At 50.9% G+C, this 18,444-nt stretch overlaps 12 protein-coding genes across 12 annotated transcripts; 7 read left to right on the forward strand and 5 right to left on the reverse strand.

The window, feature by feature from the left end:
• Positions 1-248: 248 nt before the first annotated feature.
• Positions 249-2,173, forward strand: OGAPODRAFT_95665 (uncharacterized protein; the record flags this gene model as incomplete). Its single annotated transcript, XM_018357786.1, has 2 exons — positions 249-2,117; positions 2,141-2,173. 2 exons carry the CDS (start codon positions 249-251, stop codon positions 2,171-2,173), a joined length of 1,902 nt encoding a protein of 633 aa, XP_018208476.1.
• On the reverse strand, positions 282-3,084 carry OGAPODRAFT_95666 (uncharacterized protein). Its single transcript, XM_018357787.1, has one exon. The coding sequence runs from the start codon at positions 3,044-3,046 to the stop codon at positions 2,198-2,200; it is 849 nt and encodes a 282-aa protein (XP_018208477.1). The 5' UTR covers positions 3,047-3,084; the 3' UTR covers positions 282-2,197.
• A 30-nt stretch (positions 3,085-3,114) lies between these two features.
• OGAPODRAFT_77953 (uncharacterized protein) lies at positions 3,115-5,048 on the forward strand (the record flags this gene model as incomplete). The annotated part of the gene is made up of 1 exon (XM_018356399.1): positions 3,115-5,048. One exon carries the CDS (start codon positions 3,115-3,117, stop codon positions 5,011-5,013), a length of 1,899 nt encoding a protein of 632 aa, XP_018208478.1. The 3' UTR covers positions 5,014-5,048.
• A 30-nt stretch (positions 5,049-5,078) lies between these two features.
• OGAPODRAFT_52588 (uncharacterized protein) lies at positions 5,079-5,684 on the reverse strand (the record flags this gene model as incomplete). The annotated part of the gene is made up of 1 exon (XM_018355748.1): positions 5,079-5,684. The coding sequence occupies one exon, from the start codon at positions 5,682-5,684 to the stop codon at positions 5,079-5,081; it is 606 nt and encodes a 201-aa protein (XP_018208479.1).
• Positions 5,398-7,872, forward strand: OGAPODRAFT_83592 (uncharacterized protein). Its single transcript, XM_018356719.1, has 2 exons — positions 5,398-5,672; positions 6,210-7,872. Exons 1-2 carry the CDS (start codon positions 5,662-5,664, stop codon positions 7,693-7,695), a joined length of 1,497 nt encoding a protein of 498 aa, XP_018208480.1. The 5' UTR covers positions 5,398-5,661; the 3' UTR covers positions 7,696-7,872.
• Positions 7,873-8,136: 264 nt separating this feature from the next.
• OGAPODRAFT_83593 (uncharacterized protein) lies at positions 8,137-9,547 on the forward strand (the record flags this gene model as incomplete). Its single annotated transcript, XM_018356720.1, has 2 exons — positions 8,137-9,353; positions 9,499-9,547. 2 exons carry the CDS (start codon positions 8,137-8,139, stop codon positions 9,545-9,547), a joined length of 1,266 nt encoding a protein of 421 aa, XP_018208481.1.
• On the reverse strand, positions 8,862-10,223 carry OGAPODRAFT_102910 (uncharacterized protein). The gene has a single exon (XM_018353143.1). It carries the CDS (start codon positions 10,082-10,084, stop codon positions 9,548-9,550), a length of 537 nt encoding a protein of 178 aa, XP_018208482.1. The 5' UTR covers positions 10,085-10,223; the 3' UTR covers positions 8,862-9,547.
• A 112-nt stretch (positions 10,224-10,335) lies between these two features.
• OGAPODRAFT_95672 (uncharacterized protein) lies at positions 10,336-11,029 on the forward strand (the record flags this gene model as incomplete). Its single annotated transcript, XM_018357788.1, has 1 exon — positions 10,336-11,029. One exon carries the CDS (start codon positions 10,336-10,338, stop codon positions 10,984-10,986), a length of 651 nt encoding a protein of 216 aa, XP_018208483.1. The 3' UTR covers positions 10,987-11,029.
• Positions 11,030-11,070: 41 nt separating this feature from the next.
• On the forward strand, positions 11,071-13,711 carry OGAPODRAFT_17329 (uncharacterized protein; the record flags this gene model as incomplete). The annotated part of the gene is made up of 1 exon (XM_018355042.1): positions 11,071-13,711. A coding segment is annotated over one exon (1,447 nt), but the record flags the coding sequence as incomplete, so codon positions are not given.
• On the reverse strand, positions 12,521-13,603 carry OGAPODRAFT_52693 (uncharacterized protein; the record flags this gene model as incomplete). The annotated part of the gene is made up of 1 exon (XM_018355753.1): positions 12,521-13,603. The coding sequence occupies one exon, from the start codon at positions 13,601-13,603 to the stop codon at positions 12,521-12,523; it is 1,083 nt and encodes a 360-aa protein (XP_018208485.1).
• Positions 13,712-16,407: 2,696 nt separating the features above from the next.
• On the forward strand, positions 16,408-17,384 carry OGAPODRAFT_17330 (mitochondrial phosphate carrier protein). The gene has a single exon (XM_018355043.1). It carries the CDS (start codon positions 16,414-16,416, stop codon positions 17,344-17,346), a length of 933 nt encoding a protein of 310 aa, XP_018208486.1. The 5' UTR covers positions 16,408-16,413; the 3' UTR covers positions 17,347-17,384.
• On the reverse strand, positions 16,410-18,366 carry OGAPODRAFT_95677 (uncharacterized protein). The gene has a single exon (XM_018357789.1). The coding sequence runs from the start codon at positions 18,042-18,044 to the stop codon at positions 17,400-17,402; it is 645 nt and encodes a 214-aa protein (XP_018208487.1). The 5' UTR covers positions 18,045-18,366; the 3' UTR covers positions 16,410-17,399.
• Positions 18,367-18,444: the final 78 nt, after the last annotated feature.

Raw genomic sequence — 18,444 nt, forward strand, 5'->3', positions numbered from 1 at the left:
CTGGGGGTGATGACAAAATTAAGGCCTGTGATTGCTTGCAATTCGGAGCACGATCGGAATTGTTGTTTTTGGTGCCAACTGCGGCTTAAAGTTGGAGACGGGCTGCGTGCTGTTGCTGCTGACCATATTGTCCACCACTTGTGCGACCATGTTGCGACGGATATTGACAGCACCTTATCCGTACACACCCTTGCACCCGAACTGGACATCGCACACTTGACACCAATAGATTTTTCTCTCCAAATTGCATGGCTAAAGGAAGCGTTACTGACGAGAACGGCATACCTTACAACTACCTGATAGTTATAGACGCCGGGTCAAAAGGGTCACGTGCCTACGTATACTACTGGCTTTCCTCGCAGTACCTACTTGCCAATAACATTCTGCGCGTGCCTGACGATCATGTTAAACTGCTAAAGAGGGTCGAACTAGATCCGTCCGATCTTCCTCAGGTCCAGACAGGCAGTCAATGGCACAAGAAAATCCATCCAGGTATTAGCGAGTTTCATGAGAACTCGGCCCATATAGGACCGAGATACCTTAATTATCTTCTCAAGAAGATTTACGACATAATTCCCATTGAGCAGCATTATCGAACGCCCATATTTCTCCATGCTACAGCTGGCATGAGGCTTTTAAAACCCAACGAGCAGCAGGCGATTCTAGACAACGTGTGTTCGTATCTGCAACAAGAAACCAATTTCTACCTTCCAGACTGCGCGAGCCATGTTAATATTATTGACGGTGACGTAGAAGGACTTTTCGGTTGGATCGCCCTCAATTACCTGACTGGCGCCTTAGCTGCCAACAGAAGCTCAGCAGGCCTACTGGATATGGGCGGTGCATCCACACAAATCTCGTTTGAGCCTAACGAGAAGGAGACGACAGAGCATTACAATCAATTAATTAATTTAAAGCTGGCCACGATGGGCCAAGAGGTCACGAACTTGAGATATAACGTCTACTCGGACTCGTTTCTTGGATATGGGCTTTCGCAAATGCGGCTGAAGTACCTGCGTGGTCTTGAACACAAGCTGGAGGACGGGAAGGAATACGTGGAAGACCCATGCCTTGCTGCTAAGAGACACCAAATGGTGGAACTCGACGGCGTGGAGATTGAGGTCAAAGGAACAGGGAATTATGAACAATGCAATGGAAACGTCTACCAATTAATAGCCAACAAGTGTGGGGACAGACAAGAGGTATCGAGCTGTCTGCTGAGCAACACAAACCCAGACTTTAATTTGAATTCTGAGAATTTTTATGGAGTCTCCGGATACTGGGACACAGTTGCCAAGCTGCTCAACTACAACGACAAGGAGGAAAATTATGGGAAGATTTACGCATACGACAAAATGGTGCAGGAAACAGAGAAAATATGTTCTTTGGACTGGAACCAGCTAAAGGAATACAAGGACCTTGGAAAATCAGAGCTAGAGGAGCTATGCTTCAAAAGCACGTATTTGATGAACCTGCTCCACAACGGGTTTGGTTTAAACCGTACGCGATCGCATTTCACCGTCAATGATAACGTCAACGGGTCGGCATTTACGTGGACGCTGGGGCGTGCCGTGCTTTATGCTAGCGATGAAAGTCTGATTGAGGTGCAAAACTATGTCCACAATTACGTGGACGACGGCAAACGCGACAAGGTGGGGTACTCGCGCAACTCGGCTCCTGGAGTGTTTTTTCGCGGCTCTGAAGTGGACGGGGTACCTCTGCGTCCAGTTTATGAGATTTTCGACTCATATCAAGAGCCAGGCTTCCTCCGAGACCTCAAGCAAGGACAAGATTACGAAAACGACGAGGTTGTTGAGAAAATCGACCGGAAATCGATATTCAAAGCGCACTCGTGGATAGTTGTGATGATAGTATTGGTTGGTTTGGTTTTTGTCATTGCGAACAAATCGCGTGTGCTACGTCTCATTAACGAATTCGTGCTGTTTCTTTCGTCATTGGTGAAAAAATATATACACGGTCGCGCAGGCGGCATCCACTGGCCATATGTGACCCGGGGACGGTACAAACGAGCAAGGTCGATGGACATGGGTGCCAGTGAGGTGGAACTCAGCGAGATGGATATTGCAGAGCCGGAAGACTCCGAGTTCGATCTGGGCGTGGAGGATGACGATATTTTGAGCGGATACGAGGACTTCGACCTTTCGGAGGATAGCGATGACGGCATAGAGCGCGCCGTCTAGCTTTCAAGATGCCAGCTGCGCAGATCTGACCGGTAGTCTGACTCCTGCAGCGGTCCATGGCGGCTTTTCTTGCACGTGGTGTAATCGTGTTGTACGGTGTCGATGTACGGGACGCCGAACTCGTTCCGTTTCCAACCGTTTCCGTTGTGCTGCGTGATATCCCTAACGCACTCGATAGGCGTGAACTCGTCGTAGTTTACGCCGTTGAACTGCCAGCTGAATTTGAACGTCTTGTTGATGATGTCGTTGAGAATCATCTCGGAGTCGTTCTTGTGCTTTTCGGGGTCCGGGAACTCCTTCTTCGAATCCTCAATCGAGTCTTTGAGACCCGTGTATATCTGCTGTGTGCTTCTTCTTGGGACATTATAATGATAATCTTGGGCACTGTCGAGGTGTTTCATGTACACTGATAGGCGCAGAATCGCGTTTGTCTTGGAGTCTTTGAGGAGATAGCGTAGATTCTTAGGCTCGCGGTCGTTGGCATATTCGGTCAGATTGAGCTCAAGTGTGCCAAGCTTATTTTTCTTGCTAGTATGCGTATCGTGGATGAAAAAGGTGATGTACAGCCATTTGTCGGAGAGCGTAAAGGCTTCCTTTGGATTGGCATAGAGCTTCAGTTTGGCCCGGATTAGCTCGTTGTTGAACACACACTTGTGGTTTTCGACCGCACGCTCCGCGGATTGAACGGCGTGTCTATGATGGTATTGGTGCTTGCCAGAGAGCCGGCTGTTTGAGATTGCCTGGATGTAGAAGCACGACACGTGATCCAGTTGTGGGATATTGGACAGCTCCGCAAGCTGCACATTCAATTCAAATTCTATGGCCTTATAATTGAGCTTGAGCATTTAGTTCCCCAAGTTTTAATTATCTAATTCAGTTTGCTTGGCTTTATTTTTTTTTTCTGTTTGCCACCATGTCCAACTGGAAGAAGCTGTTTAACAAGTCGCACAAGACTCAACAAGCTTCCAGTGGCTCAAGCCTGAAGACCACCCCCTCCACTGATACAGGAGCATCGCACACAGAGGATGAGTTCCGAGACTCCCGAAAGACGCTGATCAACGACGTCGCGTCGGGCGTTGGAAATCTGAATCTGGACCCAGAAACACCCCAAGTTATCACCAAAGATCTCGGAAGCACCGACCCGGTTCTGGAAAAAGATGTTACTGAGCCTGTGAAGCTGCGCCCGGGACTTCTCACGGTCAAGATCTACTCCTGCAAGGACTTGCAGATACCAATTCCACTTAGGATCACAAAACCGATTCTGACCAGATTAGCCAACATGGGCACAAATCTGAACGAGGACGAGCTGATTAGACGCATAGAGGCGCTGAGCGAAACAATGGACGAGATCAAGAACTCTAACATATCGTACTACCTTCCCTCCACGTTGAGCATAAACTCCGGAGACACCACGAAAAACATGGTCACCAACTACAGTCTAGTCTACGCTGTTGTAGAAATTGAGAACAGCAGTGAACGCATTAACTCCATCGGAAACACCATCAGCAATACGAAATTTAACAGTGTCACCACTTTCGATGTCACGTCACCAAATACGGCCATTTTGAGTGTCCAGCTGTACGTCCGGGTGCCGGGTTCTCTTTTGGAGTCAGAAAGACAGGAAGACTGCTTGCTGGGGTCATTCCAGTATCCTATAAATTCATCTGCTCTACAACAGGAGGCATCTCAAATACGTATTCTGAACCACGACTGGAAGAACCTGCGCAACCCCTACACAGACCAGGACCTACCGGGAGCGGTCAGTATCACGCTGGACTTTAAGCCACTGTCGATGTCCTCTAAGAAGAGTCTGTCTATCGACGACTTTGACCTCCTCAAGGTGATCGGTAAGGGCTCGTTCGGAAAGGTGATGCAGGTCAGAAAGAAAGACACAGGCAAGATTTACGCTTTGAAATCGATCAGAAAATCCCACATTGTCAACAAAATGGAGGTGACGCACACTCTGGCCGAGAAATTTGTTCTAAGCAGAGTCACCTCGCCCTTTATCGTTCCTCTGAAATTCGCTTTCCAGTCTGCAGAAAAATTGTATTTGGTGCTATCATTTATTAACGGCGGGGAATTGTTCTACCATTTGCAGAAGGCGAGACGATTCCCACTGATCCGGGCAAAGTTCTACATTTGCGAGCTGCTTTCAGCCGTGGAAAACCTGCATTCTATGAACATCATCTACAGAGACTTGAAGCCAGAAAATATTCTACTCGACTACCAGGGCCACATTGCCCTCTGCGATTTTGGTCTGTGCAAAATCAACATGCAGCTTGACCAGAAAACAAACACCTTCTGCGGAACTCCAGAGTACCTTGCTCCCGAGCTGCTCATGGGCAAAGGATACACCAGGGTCGTGGACTTCTGGACGTTGGGTGTTCTATTGTACGAAATGCTAACCAGCCTGCCTCCGTTCTATGACGAAGACGTCAACACCATGTACAGAAAGATCTTGAATGACCCGCTAGTGTTCCCTGCAGAGTTCGACCCCGACACTAAAGACCTGATCACTAGACTACTTAACAGAGACCCGAAAAAACGACTCGGCTACCACGGCGTGGAAGAGATCAAGAGCCATCAATTTTTCAAGGACATCGACTGGTATAAGCTCAGCCACAAGGGCTACATCCCCCCATTCAAGCCGCAAGTGCAGGACTCGGCAGATGTCAGCAACATCTCGTCAGAGTTCACGGACGAGCGTCCGATGGATTCCGTGGTGGACGATTTCTTGAGTGAAAGTGTCCAGAAACAGTTTGGGGGTTGGACCTACGTGGGCAGCAGCTTCAATCCAGAGAATTACGCGTAAATCGAAAATCAATCGAATACATTCTATCCCATATTAATTAAGTTTACTCGATGCGAGGAATCAGTTTACCAGCAAGTGAAACCACCGTCGACAGTAATGTTTGCTCCCGTGGTGTATGAAGAAGCGGAGTTGGAGAGCAAGTAGAGAACCGTACCGGTGAATTCCTTAGCTTCCGAAAGACGGCCCATTGGGGTCAGCGAAAGCCATCTCTGGTACATTTCGTTATTACCGTTAATAACGTTCTTTGTGAGCGGTGTAAGGATGTATCCTGGCGACAAGGTATTCACTCTGATGCTGTATTTGGCCCATTCAGCGGCGAGAGACTTGACCATGTGAATCACACCGGCTTTGGACATGTTGTAGGCGACTTGCGGTTGTGGGTCGTTGACGATTTCTCCGGACATGGATCCGATCATCACGATGGAGCCTCCCTTGATGTTGTTGTCGATAAGTGGTTTGGCGAATGCTTGTGCAACGTACAAGGCGCCCAAAAGGTTGACCTTGAGAAGCTTTTCGGCGTTCTTGGCGGGGTAGTGCTCGGCTGGGAAATTCTCGCAATAACCAGCAGTGTTGACGAGATGCAGCGGGTACTTTCCAAAGTCGGCGTATATTTGAGCAAAGACCTCGTTCACGTGCTCAGCGTCGCTAATGTCGCAAACGTACGAGTGCATCTTTGGCACGAGATCCTCCTTGATCTTGAGTTCCTCAACACAGAATTTGAACAGCTCTGCTTGAGTTTCCTTTGTTCTTTCCAAGTTCATATCGAGCAGGGCAATTTCGGAGCCGTATGCAAGAAGGCCCTTGAGGATGGCATTGGACAGTCCACCGGAAGCACCGGTGACGACTGTGAGTTCGTTGTCTAGTCTGAAGGTTGGGACGATGTCAGCCATGTTTTGTGGATTGTATGGAGCTCAGGGGAGGGAAAAGGCTGGCTTTTATACTTTGAGGAGTGCAGAAGCCTCTCACACATATTTTTAGGTTAGGAAATCCGTTTGTGGGGGTGTCACGGAAAAAGAAAGAGCGTTCTGCCACCCCCAGTCTGCCCGCTGGAACAATTAAAAAAAAACAGTGGAACTCCGTCTGCGGAATTCCGCCAAATGACCTATTGTCTGGTGCTCCAGAAGTTTCTTTTTGCAACCGTTTGATTTGTTCTTGCACACCTCTGCACCTGTTTGCTTCTTTCTTTTCATGACAAGCCTCAACATAGGATTGGTCAAGTCCATCGCAGTTATAGGAGGCGGACCCTGTGGTGCAGCTGCAATCAAGGCGCTTTTAAAAGAATCGGCCTTTGATTGTGTGCGCGGCTACGAGAGGCGGGCAGGCTCAGGCGGCCTCTGGAACTACCACGACTCCCATGCCGGGCCAGAGCCTGTTGCAGGCCCGTCCCTCGATCCGCACAGCCCAGATCTCGTCAAGCCTTGTAAGCTGGCCCCCAACCAGTACGTCTGGCCCAGCGCCATCTACGAGCTGCTCGACACAAATGTGCCCCATCAGATCATGGAGTACAGTGGCTTCCCGTTTCCAAAAGACACGCCGCTCTTTCCTACCAAACAGCAGGTGCTGGATTATTTCCAAAAGTACGCCAAGGACGCAGAGCCTCACATCAGTTTCAACACAAACGTCGTTTCTGTGAGGTACCGGCCCAACGAGGCAAAAAAATGGCAGGTTACACACCGTCCCGTCTGCGACGAGACGCAAGGTGGACTAAAATATGCGGCCGCGTTTCCTGACCAAACGGACCATTTCGACGCCGTGCTGGTTGCCTCGGGCCACTACGAGCTGCCGTACGTGCCTGAGAAGAAAGGACTTGCCGAATGGACGGGCAAATATCCCGGATCTGTGTCGCACTCAAAGCACTTCAGACACCCGAGACAGTTTGCGGACGTGCCAGGGAACCTACTCATTGTGGGCAATTCTGCATCGGCCCTTGACCTGGCGTACCAGACAGCAACAATATTGCAGCGCAACGTCTACAAGAGCGCGAGATCGCAGGCAATGCTCCCTGGCGGAAGCAGCGATTACATCAAAACTGTGCCGGACATCGACCGTTTCGAGCCAGAAACAAAGTCAGTCAGGTTCTCCGATGGGTCGGTGCTCGAGAACGTCGGCCATGTCCTGTTCGCCACCGGATTCCTCAGACATTACCCCTTCCTCGACGAGATCAATAAAACGTCCACCCCAATAGTCACCGACGGCCTCAGACTCCATGGCTTATATAAGCAATGTGTCAGCTACAATTTCCCCGGGCTCGCCTTCATCGCCACACCAAGGTACATTCTGCCCACTAGAGTGGGGGAGGCACAGGCGATCTGGCTGTCCAAGATTTTCCAGGGCAAGCTGGCCTTACCCAGCATCGAGGAGATGAAGGCTGACGAGGAGAACACCGTCAGGCTGCGTGGCGACTCGCCCAAGTTCCATAATTTGCTGTATCCCGATGACGTTCATTATGCACACGAGCTGAACCAGCAAGTGTATTCGACGCCTGACTGGCAGAACGGGCTAGCTCCCTGCGAATGGAGCCACGAGGATATTTTGTACCGCGCGTCCGCCGTGAAGATGAAGGAGGCGTATCTCAAATACCGCGAGCTGACCAACGGCAAGCGCGCGACGAGCATCGAGGAGTTACAGCAGGCGGTCGACTTTAAGTTTGACGACGTGGATTGGACAGAGTTCAAGCTGTGATTTGCTCAGGGTCCATGCTGCGTTTTCGAAAAGTTCCACTGCTCGGTTAGGCAGCTGGCGAGCTTTCCGGTCTTTGCAATCTGGATTTGATGCAACTTCATTCGCTGTCGATGTTATCTATAGAACACACGGTCGTGGGCCGCAGATTTTTCAGTAGCGGTTTTTCCAATGGCTTTCTATTATCCTAAAGTAGAAAAAAATTGCACATCTGTCATCTACCTTTGCGGTTCGACAAGAATTAATTTTCGATAAGATAATGCAGTCCGTCTATCACAGACTCGTAGGGTCCTTCCATATATAACGCGTGCCTCGCTCCCGGTGCCAGCCAGAATGGGAGGATACGCAAACTCGGGGCTTGGCTCCGCAGAGCTGCTTATGGCAGCCAAGCGCAACTCGCTCGACACCCTCGCCGAAGACACCTCCACCTACGTGGCAGCAGACATGGGCTACGTGATGTTCTGTACCGTGGGAGTCATGATTCTCACGCCAGGCATTGGCCTGTTCTACGGCGGTATGCTCAAGAAGAAGAACATAATCCAGATGCTGTTCCAGTCTTACATGGTGACCTGCACCATCACGATCCAGTGGTTCTTGTTTGGCTACTCGCTCGCGGTCTCGGTTTCTCCGTCACACGTGTGCGGCAACTTTTCGCTCGGCGCTCTCGCTAAACTCGGCGCCGGACCGTTCATCGAGGGCGGCACCATCCCTTCGATCATCTACTTCACGTTTTCTGTGTTTTTCCCTATTGCTACCGTGCAAATCTTTGTGGGGGCCATTGCCGAACGTGCCAGAATTGTGCCCTCGCTCGTGGTCGGGTTCCTGTGGTGCACGGTCTGCTACTGCCCGTTTGCATACTCCACGTGGGCCACCAACGGCTGGCTGTACAACCTGGGTGCGCTCGACTTCGCCGGCGGCGGCCCTGTCCACATAGCCTCGGGCGTCTCGTCGCTCGCATTTTCCTACTTCATCGGCAAGCGCAAGTACTGGAAAAACCCTTCCACCAACAAGGACTACAAGCCTCAGAACATGGTGGCCACTTTCATTGGCGTCTCCATCATCTGGTGCACGTGGCTGTGTTTCAACTCGGGCACGTTGCTCGCCGTCAACACGAGAACCGGCTACATCATGGCCAACACGCAGATCGCCGCGTCGGTGGCCAGTTTCGTGTTCACCTTGGTCGACTTCATGTTCGAGCGTAAGTGGAGTCTCGCGGCCGCCTGCGAGGGTGCCGTTGTGGGGCTCGTCAACATCACCCCGAGCTGCGGCTTCTACACGCCATACTGGTCGTTTATCACGTCTGCCTTTGTTGCTGCGTGCTGTCGCCTGCTCTACAACGTGAACGAGTGGCTGGGCATTGACGACACCACCCGCTCCTTCGTGGTGCACGGAATTGGCGGCATTCTCGGGTCGATCTGTCTCGGGGTGTTTGCCTCGCCGTACGTGGCTGGTTTGGACGGCGTGACCGAGATTCCCGGCGGATGGATTTACCACCACTGGAAGCAGATGGGCTACCAGTTTGCTGGCTGGATCAGCATCACCGTGTGGAGTTTCGTGGCCACGTACGCAATCTGCTTCGTTGTGGACAAAATCCCCGGCTGCAAGCTCAAGGGCATCGAGGAGGCCGAGGAAATGGGCATGGACTTCTACGAGATGGCCGAGTACGACGGCGGGCTGGAAGAATATGTTAGGGACAGAAAGGACTCGGGCGTTTCGTACAACGGCGGAACAGGCGTGGTTGGCACGGGCACCTCGAGCGAGGTCCACGAAAACAAGCTTGAGCACCACCACGTCAAATCTGTCGAGGTGTGACAGTGTAGCAGAGTCATTCAATCATTATATATCGTTTACCTAGTTACACGGGGACGCTTTTCATGTCAACCTCCACGTAAGGATTTTCGGGGTTGCACCTCACGTCCAGATCCACCTTCCAGTGTCTGTTGTACTTGTCGGTCTCCTCGCCGTAGCCGTGGTCCGAGTAGTCATGCAAATGAAACATAATGCTTCCGTCCGGCCTGTGCTCGACAACCGCCTTCTCGAAGTTGTAGTTCACACCGGTGTAATAGTTGATCTCCGAGAGCAAGTGTCTCTTGATGTGGTGGCCCAGGTGTCTGACAAACTTGCGCGAGCGCGAGTTCATGGTGGGTTTGATCTTCTCCGGGTTGTCGTGGATGCTGTGTAGAACAAATGGGGGTAGGTAGTTCACCTTGAGGTGGAAATAGTCGAACTCATTGTCCCAGGTCTCATCCTTGAGATACTGCTCAAAGGCTACAATGTCGTCAAATTTTCTAAGTGGGGGTTCCTCCAAAGAGTTTCTCCTGGAGGTGACTGGAGAGAGATGTTCCAGATGCGTTGGCTCGGTTTGGGAGTAGGAAGAGTACTTTTTCGTCATTGTCGTGGCTGCCCACAGGGCCAGCAACGCCCGGATTTATACTGGGAATTGTGGTCCCATTTCCGATGTGGGGCCATGCTGAAACGTAAACACTGCCCAGCGTACATGACTAGGCTGCTCTAGTGACCACAGTATTTCCTAAAAAATACAGTCTCTTCGCTCGCATGCAATCCCCCCCCCCCCCCACATGAATCTGCTGCGCGGCACATGGCAATTTTTGGAAGCTTTTTATTTTTTGCAGTAATATCCAGATGTCATCTATCGGCAGTAAACTCTCGCTGACTCTAAGTTATGTGGTGATAACTCTTGGCTGTCTCGCATTGCGCCAGCTGTTCACACTACAGCTTCCCCCAGAACTCCAAGAGGGTGGCCATGCCCAATTCCTCACCAACATTGCTCTTTACGTGACCATCTTCTATTTCTCGCTCAATGCTGTGTACCAGCTTTTCGAGATTAGAAAGTTGGCCTACGCACGCCAATTTGTCAATGCCATGGCAATCTCGCTAGAGTTCATCGTCACATACGTTTACTGGGGCCTTAGGCTTATCAACAAAGACCTGATCCTGAAAGGACCCGGGATCCCACTTTCGATTGATCTCACCATCCATGCCCTGCCCTTTGCGTCTCTCGTGATCGACTATTTCTGTTTCATGGACCCGTGGACAATATCCAAAAAAACGGCGCTTCTTACCACGTCGCTCATGGCAGCCGCCTACTGGTTGCACCTCAAACGGCTCATTTCTGCCGAGGGCCACTATCCATACCCATTTTTAGACGTGGATGACTGGCTGCGAGCCGTCATCTTTGCTGTAGTGTCCTTTCTCGCGTTTGCTGCGTTCTGTCTGTTTAAACAGCTTAGACAGCCGAATGCAAATGCGCCAAAAGTGCTCAAGGCCAATTGAATCTATATAGATGCTGTTTAGAGAAAATTACCCATCTTCCCCACGTCCACTATTTTATTCCGTATCGAAAATTGGTGTTTTTTTAATGTTCCATATCCTTCTTGTTTTAACTTTACTCTCGGGACAAGCCTTTGCGCGCGACTGGAGTCTTCTGCAACTGCCTTTTGGTCTGAAAAAGTTGCCCGAGGTGGATTTTATCTCGCTAATCGACCAGACGGTACCAAGGAACTCGGACTCTGTTCATTACTCGTCGCTTGCCAAAGAGGACTGGCCCATCGACTTTGACCAGTATCGGGACCAATACGTGTTGAGGGTCAATGTTGCGGCGAAAGAGGACCTGAGCACTCTATATGAGGCGGCTCACGAGCTAAATGTGTCTGTGTGGGAGTTTTCTGTGTCGAAGCGTTTCATTGACTTGCAAGTTTCAAAAGACTCTGGCGTAGAGTTTCTGCAGCACGTGACAGCTAGATGGCCTGATATGGACCTCCAATTGGATCTCGTTGTGCGCGACTTGCCGCAGACAGTGTTTGAAACGTACTCTTTTCCAGACGACGATGACGATTTCACTGTGCAGGAGGACCTCTTCTTCAAACGGTACAGGGACCTTAAGACCATCTACCAGTGGTTCGACCTACTTGTGGCGACCTATCCAGACCTGTTGGAGGTCGAGTGGATTGGCCAGACGTATGAAGGAAGAGATATCAAGGCGGTCAGGCTGACGGCACACAAAAGCGAGCCGTCGCCAGAAAAACCCCTAAAGACCCTAGTCATCACCAGCGGCATCCATGCCCGCGAATGGATCAGTGTGTCAACCTCGTGCTACATCCTGTATAGGCTGCTGCAGGACTATGAGAAAGGCAAGAAAAAGGCACGGCTGTACCTTGACAACATGGATTTCCTGTTCTTGCCGGTGATGAACCCTGATGGATACGAACATACGTGGACCACTGACCGTCTGTGGAGGAAAAATAAGCAACAGACATACAATCCAAGATGTTATGGAATAGACATTGACCATTCGTTCAATTTCCACTTTACGAAAAGTGAAGATTCTCCTTGCAGCGAAAATTACCCTGGAGAGGGGGCCTTTGAGAGTCTGGAAAGCAGCGTGTGGGATACCTATCTGAACGAGACAAAACACGACCATCCAATTTACGGATACATCGATTTGCACTCTTACGCAGAGGAAATCCTTTATCCCTACGCATACACCTGCTCCGAAAAGCCACGGGATGAAGAAAATTTGATTGAATTGGCGTATGGCCTCAGCCAGTCGATCAGACTCACTTCGGGCAAATCATACGCCGTGCTGTCTGCGTGCGAGGATAAAGGCTCGGATTTGCTGCCCGCCATGGGTGCTGGCTCTGCTCTGGACTACATGTACCATAACAAAGCCTACTGGGCGTTTGTTTTGAAGCTGCGAGATACTGGAAGCCATGGATTTTTGCTGCCGCCAAAATTCATCGTTCCCGTTGGCAAAGAGATCTACTCATCGATCAAGTATTTTTCCAGCTTTGTTACTGACAAATAGACACTATTTTTTGCCCTGCTTTACAATGGAAGTGATCAATTGGTAAGCCACCTCCGCGCCGTTTGTGGCAGTGATCTCAGCATGGTCGTATTGGGGCGACACCTCAACAATGTCGGCTCCAACGATGTTGACATCAATGTTTCTCAGCAGATAGAATAGCTCACGCGGAAGTAGTCCGCCGGACTCGATCGTCCCCGTGCCAGGAGCAAACCCAGGGTCCAGACAATCAATGTCCACAGACACATATGTGGGGTAATCTTTTGGAATTCTCTCGTTAATGGACCTGACAATTTCCTTGAGTCCTCCGAGACCATTGATCCAAATATCGTCTGCACTGAACCTGGCCCAGCCCTGGTCGTCGTCGTCCTCATAGTCCTCCCAGTCCTTGCCACTGATTCTTGTCCGGAGACCAATATGGACGTTATAGTTGTCACTCAGCAAATCCTCCTCGTTGGCCATCCACAACATTGATCCGTGAGTGAACTTGGACTGCTCGCTCGACCAAAACGAAGGGTATTTTGATGGCGACCAGGTGTCCAGGTGCGCATCAAAGTGGATGACGGCGACTTTTCCATACACCTTGTTTAGAGCCCTTAGGTGGGGGAGCAGGATAGAGTGGTCGCCGCCCAGTGCAACAAGCTTAGGAGGCCCAGAACCGTCCACGGCATTTTTCCGTTTCAGCAGCAGCTCCTCGAAAGCTTTGGTCATCTGGTCCAGAGCAAGCTCGTTGTCCATTGGGGTCACCGGGATATCACCACAGTCTATCACTTTTGCCCAGTCCTGGTAAGGGTTGATGCCGGCTCTGGTGTTGAATGCTCTTTTTGAGGTCTGACGCTGCGAGCCCGTTCTGATGGCCCGAGGACCGAACCGGGCGCCGCTGCGGTACGTTGTTGCCGTGTCGAACGGCACGCCAATGACCCCGATGTCGAAACTAGTTTCCGGGTCCACGAGACATTTCGTGTAGTTTAGGTGAGCAAAGGTCTGTATTCCGTTGAACGGCCAGTCCTCGCCCCAGAGCTGGTCCAAAGTGGGTTTTGAGTTTGAAGCAAATTGAATCGGGCTTTGAAAGCCCGTGGCCACTCCCATTGCGGCCAAAAGAGAAGTTGCAACGGTATGTCTCATGAGACGGCTATAAAAAAAAATTGGAACCAGATAAATAAATATATTAATCTTAGCGGCTTATCGTGTTTTTGGCGGAACTACTCGGGGGTCTGGAACTTTATTGTGAATAATTTAAATAATTTTTGACCTCTAGTCTGGTACCATGAAAAAAACCCGTGTCTCGCGACAAAAAAGCCGAAGCGGGTGCAACACGTGCAGGCGAAACAAGATCAAATGCGACGAACACAAACCTCAGTGCCATAATTGTCAGTCTCGGGGAATTGAGTGCGGAGGTTACACCAGAGTGTTCAAATTCAAGGAGATTAAATCTGCCCACGGGGGCAGATCAAAAAACATTAGCAACTCTGAGGAAACCGATGTTTTTCCCCTGCAGCCGTCCGATTCCCAGCTCTCGCAGGTGTTCCACCACGCTGTGCGGTCGATTACCGGCAAAACGTATGAACAGCTTGTTTTGGATCAACATCTAGCGAGAAAAGGGAAGAATCCGCAGCTGGCATCGGAACTCGAGTCTGTGCTCAAAGAGCTCTGCAGCAAGCCTAACTCCATGCTCTATCCACAGGACACTTCAAACACGCTTGTCAGCAACGAGCAGGTACCATTTTTACTTGAGATGCCTCAATCTCCAAATATATTTGCTCACTATCACAAGACTCAATTTGTGCTCAGCAATTTTGACATGTCCACTTCCAATGTGCTGTGTGTCTATGTTGCAGCGCACCTCAATCCCTGGCGAAGGGAAATCATGCCGCTAGTTGACAAATACCCAATAGTGTTCGACCTGCTAGGAATGATTGTGTGTTCTCACTTGGGTGCGAAAAATCCGGGAATCAAGGCAATGGGGCTCGAATTCAAGGTGCGTGCGTACCAGCAGCTTTCCCACGGACTCGCGAATAACCTCTTTCCTAATGACATCTGTCTTATGAGCTGCATTCTGCTTGCCCTGGACGAGTTCTGGGACAACAAGTCTCGCACGGACCTTTCGCATCTGCGGAGCGCCTCCTACTTTGTCGACCGTCGACTGCGCAGCCCGACGCAGGACCCGCGGTTCCAGTTTCTGCTGAGCGCATGGCAGTACATGCGGGTGATCTCACGAACTTCGCTACTTAATCCAGCCCTGGGCTTTAACTTTGCCTACCAGACACGTCTAGTCAGCGACGGCCACACCATAGACCATATAATGGGCATGTCTCAGGAGCTGTTCACAATTCTGGACCTCCTCATGGACGTTATCGAGCTGGTCAAAAACCTTCCTGAGCACGCATATCCTCCGAATCTGATCGCAAAGGTCTGTGGATTACAGTACGCACTTATCAACTGGGAGCCTCCAAAAACCGGTATGGAGCTGTGGACGCCGGAGGAAGTGGCTGACCACGAAGCTACTGCGCAAAGCTATCGCTACGCTACGCTGATTCTTCTCCAGAACGCGTTCCCGCAGGTGGAACGGTACCTTAGTCCTCGCGAGCTGTCCAACAAAGTGCGCGAGAAGTTGTCGACACTGCGTCTGTCGGGCGGCGCGTCGGTAGTGATCCACGTGTTTCCGTTGTTTATAGCTGCGTGCGAGGCTTCCACGAGGGAGGAGAAAGATTGGTTCCGCTCAAAAATGGCTGCTGTTTTTGATGCGATTGCGTCCAACAACATGAAGCTGCTATCCAGCGTCATGGAGGAGGTGTGGAAGCGCAAGTGTCACCTGAAGGCGCGTTACGAGTCGCAGAACATGTTTCTTGCTCCAGACGACCATCTGCTGAGCGGTCTTAAAAGCTATGCCAGCTGGTTTGCGGTAGCTGCAGACTGGAAAATCGATATCTTTGTGGGGTAGGGGTGTGCGAGAAGGGGTAGAGGTAGATTATTTTTTTTTTGTCGACGGTCGATGGATGACAAATTAGAGGGCCTGCAGAAATTAGTTTCAGGGCTACAGCAGAGTGTCGAGAGCGAGGAGCTTTGGAAGGGTGTGGAGGGTGCAATTGACAGCGCCATGGCGCAGTACAAAGCGCAATGGCTGGCACGACTGCGCAAAGAGCTCCAGCAGTATGTGGGTCACTGCAAAATGCGACTGGAGGCCATTCGGTTGCGCCAATTGTCGATCAAAAATATGCTGGCTCTCGCACAGTCCCAGGTGGATAGCGGCGACACCATAGATTCAAAAACTAGAGAGTTGCGCAACCTAAAAGAGCGCTTGGCCAGGTTGCGACGGCAATACCGTGCAAGGGTGAAGCTTGGAAATACGAGCGCGAGCTCTCCGAGTGGAAAAAAAGAAATACCAGAAACCGTTCGCAGATACCGACTACCCCGGGGTCCTCGCCAAAATAAGAGTCTAAGTCTCCGCGAGCTGTACGAGGCCTGGTTTGTGGGCAACGAGCGCACACCGGACCGAATGCCGATCGCCAGGGTCGTGCAGGAGTATCCGAACTGGAGCTCAACGGAAACGACGTATTTCAACCGGCTCAAACGTGTGGCGCAGCTGTTGCAGACCGTTGGCGGGGGCGATGTGGCTAGTGCGGTCGATAAGGTGGAAGCATATATGCAAGAGTACAAGGTTCCAGGAGTCAACGCGCTTTCGGACCTGTGCTCCAAGCAGAAGAACGCCCCGGGCATGGAGGAAGTAGTGCGACGGGTGCAGGAGTGCGTGGGCCGGAGGGATTTAAAGTAAAATAATTGTAATCCAATCAAATACCGCGTTTTCGCAAACAGTTACGTAAAATCTCGGTCCAAAAATTTTTCCTCCTTAATTTACGTATCTTCTTCTAGATCTCTTGCTAGAACACATAATATTCACGATGGCTTCTACCTACCAGACTCCTAACTACACTGTCAGTGACTACGCTAAATTCGCTCTTGCTGGTGCCATCGGCTGCGGTGTTACCCACGGATCGATGACCCCTATCGACGTTGTCAAGACCAGAATCCAGCTTGAGCCTACCGTCTACAACACCGGTATGATTGGTTCTTTCAAGAAGGTTGTTGCCAACGAGGGTGCCGGCGCTCTGTTGACCGGTCTAGGTCCAACTGTTCTGGGTTACTCCCTGCAAGGTGCCTTCAAATTCGGTGGTTACGAACTTTTCAAGAAAACTTTCATCGACTCTCTCGGCTACCAGACCGCCGTCCAGTACAAAGACGCGATCTACATCGGTTCCGCTGCCATTGCTGAGTTCTTTGCCGACATTGCTCTGTGTCCATTGGAGGCTACCAGAATTAGACTTGTTTCGCAGCCAACCTTCGCCAACGGTCTGATTGGCGGTTTCGCCAGAATTCTGAGAGAAGAGGGTGTTGGCTCTTTCTACAACGGTTTCACTCCAATTCTGTTCAAGCAGATTCCTTACAACATTGCTAAGTTCTTGACATACGAGAGAGCCTCCCAGGCCATCTACTCTTTCGTCACCACTCCAAAGGACCAACTGTCTTCCACTGCTGTCACTGGTATCAACCTCGGTGCTGGTGTTATTGCCGGATGTATGGCCGCAGTTGTCTCTCAGCCAGCCGACACTTTGCTGTCCAAGGTCAACAAGACCAAGAAGGCCCCAGGACAGTCTACCGTTGGTTTGTTGGCCCAGTTGGCCCGCGAGTTGGGTGTTAGAGGTTCTTTCACCGGTCTCTCCACCAGATTGGTCATGGTCGGTACCTTGACGTCTCTTCAGTTTGCTCTCTACGGCTCCATCAAGGGCGCTCTTGGCTGCCCACCTGCCGTCGAATTGGGTGCTGGTGGACACTGAACAGTTGTAAGATTACCAGTTTTCATTAATTGATCACATACACCTCTACTTGCTTATTCGACCATCATGTCTGTAGCGGCAAACGCGGGATTGCTGTCTCCGGTCTCACTCATCTCACGCGGCTGTTCTGTCTCTGGGACGCCCATGTAACTGTTCAGCTCTGCGTCCAGTTCTTCGACGGTCTTGCGACGCGGTTTCGGCTCTCTTTCGCGACTTCTTGCCTTCTTTCCTTTTTTGGACACGCTGATCCGCTGTGAGAGCGGAATCGCGTTCTCCACGCTGATAATCTGCCCGGCAGCTCTGCGTCCGTCGAATCTTTCTATGGCCACCTCGCAGTCGGCAGGGTTTTGGTACCCAACGAAAGCAACTCCCGTAGACTCGCCTCTGGTGTTGTATTCTATTTTGGTGAAAAGCAGACTTCCGATGCTCGAAAAAAGGCCTTCTAAGTCCTTCTCGGTTAGTTCCGGGTGCAGGTTCGACACGCGTAAATATGGTCGTCCGCCGCTGAGTTCCTCCGCTTCCTTGCTGCGTGGAAGAGGAACCGACGGTCTGTACGGTCTTCTGCTGCCCCTGGCTGGCATTCCACGTGCCTTGGAGACGCCTCTATGAGGCCTCTGACGGGACTTGCTGTGGCTCTTCCGCTGACCGCCTGGCCCACTGTTAATAATCTCGTCTAACGACTGTTCAAGAAGAGACATGTCAACAACTGTCGAGACAGTAAAAAAACAGAAATCCGCGTCGATCGACCGCGCAGCTGGAGCCCGGGAGCCGACTATGCAGAAGCCAACTTTGAGTAGCTCCACCCCACTTTTGCTCCGGTAAACAGGGGGTGAACTGCTCTCGGAGGAAGGCAGACGTGCTCAATCAGCCCGGGCGTGTTTGTCATCGCCAAGTATCCACTGATTTTGTATACGATCAGTAGGCTCTGTAAGCTGTCAAACTCCGAATGTTGCTGCATTGATCACCACAACGTTTGCCTGGTTATTTTCCCACTCTTCTACTCAGACTTTTAACCCATCTACTCCTACCCATACCCCTAGCCGGTCCCGCATAGGCTATCCTTAAACCTCCAACCCAGGTTGCCCCTCACGACATCCG

This window comes from Ogataea polymorpha (genome assembly GCF_001664045.1).
Source record: "Ogataea polymorpha strain NCYC 495 leu1.1 chromosome Unknown OGAPOscaffold_7, whole genome shotgun sequence".
Lineage (NCBI taxonomy): Eukaryota > Fungi > Ascomycota > Pichiomycetes > Pichiales > Pichiaceae > Ogataea > Ogataea polymorpha.

Bases quoted from the DNA above. Each gene is read 5' to 3' on its own strand.
- OGAPODRAFT_95666 (XM_018357787.1), bottom strand. From the start codon at position 3,046: ATGCTCAAGCTCAATTATAAGGCCATAGAATTTGAATTGAATGTGCAG.
- OGAPODRAFT_102910 (XM_018353143.1), bottom strand. From the start codon at position 10,084: ATGACGAAAAAGTACTCTTCCTACTCCCAAACCGAGCCAACGCATCTG.
- OGAPODRAFT_17330 (XM_018355043.1), top strand. From the start codon at position 16,414: ATGGCTTCTACCTACCAGACTCCTAACTACACTGTCAGTGACTACGCT.
- OGAPODRAFT_95677 (XM_018357789.1), bottom strand. From the start codon at position 18,044: ATGTCTCTTCTTGAACAGTCGTTAGACGAGATTATTAACAGTGGGCCA.